Genomic DNA, 2,161 nt, shown 5'->3' with positions numbered 1-2,161 from the left:
GCTGTCACTGCCAACAAAGGGCATAGAACAAAGTCTTGAGATGAACTTTTGTTTTGATCAAATACTAATTTTCACCTCGATTTACTAATTATTTAAAATCTGACAGTGATTTTCTGGATTTGTCTTCTCATTTTGTCTCTCATAGTTTGGATAAACCCATGAAGTAAATTACTGACCTCTGATCTTTTAAGTGGGAGAACTGGCACAATTAGTGGTTGACTTTTTTGCCCCTGCTGTATATCAGAACAGAGCTGAGAAAGAAGAAGTCTGGAGAAGATTCAGCCGATTTACTTGCTTTGACATTTCACACCAAACCTCCTGCAGCTGCAGGTTCAGGTGCTGGTACACCGACAGAACAGTGTGAACACCGTCTGCTAAAAACACGTTCAGCGCGTTCTTGGACGCAGCATCACAGCTGAAGTTCAGATGAACGTCACAGACCAAACTGAGAGGAACAACCTGCAGCATCAGTGACTGACTGATCCTTTATTCTTCTGCTGGATTTGTTTGCCACTTTTTCAAAAATGAACATAAAAAGATCTTAGAAGTATAAACTGTAAACATAATGACTTGAATTTAACAATAGAAGAGGATCAACACATTAAGAAAAAACAATTTAGAAACAGTAGAACTTGAAATTATTTTGTAATACTGAAACTGTTCTTCAGTTTAAACTATTTTTTCCTTTTTTTTGGAAAATAAAAAGGTACAGGAGGAGTAGTTACCCCTCAGGGTGGCGGGGTATGTAACCTCTGAGGAATCTGCCCTCACTACAAGGAGGGGCTAAAGGCGAGGGGAGCCACAGGTGAGTCCACCTGAGCGAGGAGGCGTGGTCCTGAAGGCGTCGGTCCGTTCTTCACCTGTTAGATCACAGAAACTTGGATTTAAAAATCTGTTACTTTTAAGACCTTTTAGTAAAAACTTACAGAACATTTGAGCTAAAACAACAGAATGTTTCCATGAAATGCTTTGATTCTGAGGTGGTGTAACCTGGCGGTGGGATTGGTCAGAGAGTGCAGCATTCTGGTCTCTTACAGTGGAATGGGGGGGTCATCAGTCTTCATCCTCGTCATCCTCAGCAGCGCCTGGACTCTGAGGAAGAAGACGAAGCAGCTTCATCAGCCGATGGAATCGTGGCAGAGAGACGGCGTTCAGCAGAAGACTCACCTGGTTCTGATGGTAGACGGCGAAGCCGGCGTTCACCAGCTCTGCAGCAGCATGGACGCCATCAGCAAGAACGTCCACCCTCCAGCAGGAGCTGGACAGACGCTCCCTGAAGAAGATCTGGAGGTTCTTCTGACACAGAAGCTCCCTGAAGGAGGCCGAGGCCTCCTCAGACCACTGTCCACCGGCAGGCCCCACTCCCCTCAGGGAGCAGGACAAGCTCAGTTTGGGGAACGTGGAAAGCTCCTCCGGCAGAATCCTCAGCTTGGAGAGGTGCTGCAGCGGCACACACTCCTGGTAGCCATAGTCTACGAGGTCCAGGACCACGGCGGCGTCCACGCTGACGACCTGAGTCCTGCACCACTTCTGCTGCTGCTCCGACTGAAACAGGCAGCAGGATCCTGGGAGGAGCTCTGGAAGGGGAGGCGTCTCCTCCACCAGCTCCTCCAGCAGCAGGGAGACCTCCACCATGGAGAGGAGCAGAGCCTCCAGAGCCACGCTGAAGTCAGAGGGCGTGGTCAGTGCAGCGGCCACGCCCACGTAGGCTCTGTTCGTTTCAACAGGAAATGTGGGGAGGAGCTGGGAGGAGGGGCTCATGGCGGTTTTAGTAGCTGAAGCTTTGGGTTTCATGGTTTCCTCCTCTGAGAGCAGCAGCTCCTCTTCCGCTTTGAGTTCCAGAGTTTGGTTGTAGGTTCCTTCAAACCCACCGAGGAGGATTCTGCTCTCAGTGAGCTGTGGGAGCTGTGAGAATTGTGGAGGTTCTGGGAGGTGAGGCGGTTCTGGGTGGTGAACAGGATTTATGAGGTGAGGAGGATCTAGGAGGTGAGGCGGTTCTGGGTGGTGAGCAGGATCTAGGAGGTGAGGAGGATCTAGGAGGTGAGGAGGATCTGGGTGGTGAGCAGGATCTAGGAGGTGAGGAGGATCTAGGAGGTGAGGCGGTTCTGGGTGGTGAGCAGGATCTAGGAGGTGAGGAGGATCTAGGAGGTGAGGAGGATCT

At 50.0% G+C, this 2,161-nt stretch overlaps 1 protein-coding gene across 1 annotated transcript in view; it reads right to left on the bottom strand.

The window, feature by feature from the left end:
- Positions 1 to 2,161, bottom strand: part of tdrd15 (tudor domain containing 15) — a 34,955-nt gene that overhangs the window by 17,044 nt on the left and 15,750 nt on the right. Inside the window, exons 4-6 of the mRNA XM_024294658.2 lie at positions 1,168 to 2,159; positions 1,036 to 1,092; positions 726 to 860 (exon numbers count right to left, since the gene is read on the bottom strand). Coding sequence (XP_024150426.1) covers positions 1,054 to 1,092; positions 1,168 to 2,159 — 1,031 coding nt within the window. The 3' untranslated portion in view covers positions 726 to 860; positions 1,036 to 1,053. The remainder of the gene's footprint in view (positions 1 to 725; positions 861 to 1,035; positions 1,093 to 1,167; positions 2,160 to 2,161) is intronic.

The sequence above is a fragment of the Oryzias melastigma genome, linkage group LG23, assembly GCF_002922805.2.
Source record: "Oryzias melastigma strain HK-1 linkage group LG23, ASM292280v2, whole genome shotgun sequence".
Classification (NCBI taxonomy): Eukaryota; Metazoa; Chordata; class Actinopteri; order Beloniformes; family Adrianichthyidae; genus Oryzias; species Oryzias melastigma.
The sequence above is the reverse complement of the archived record's forward strand: the minus strand, read 5'-3'. Positions and strand labels throughout refer to the sequence as shown.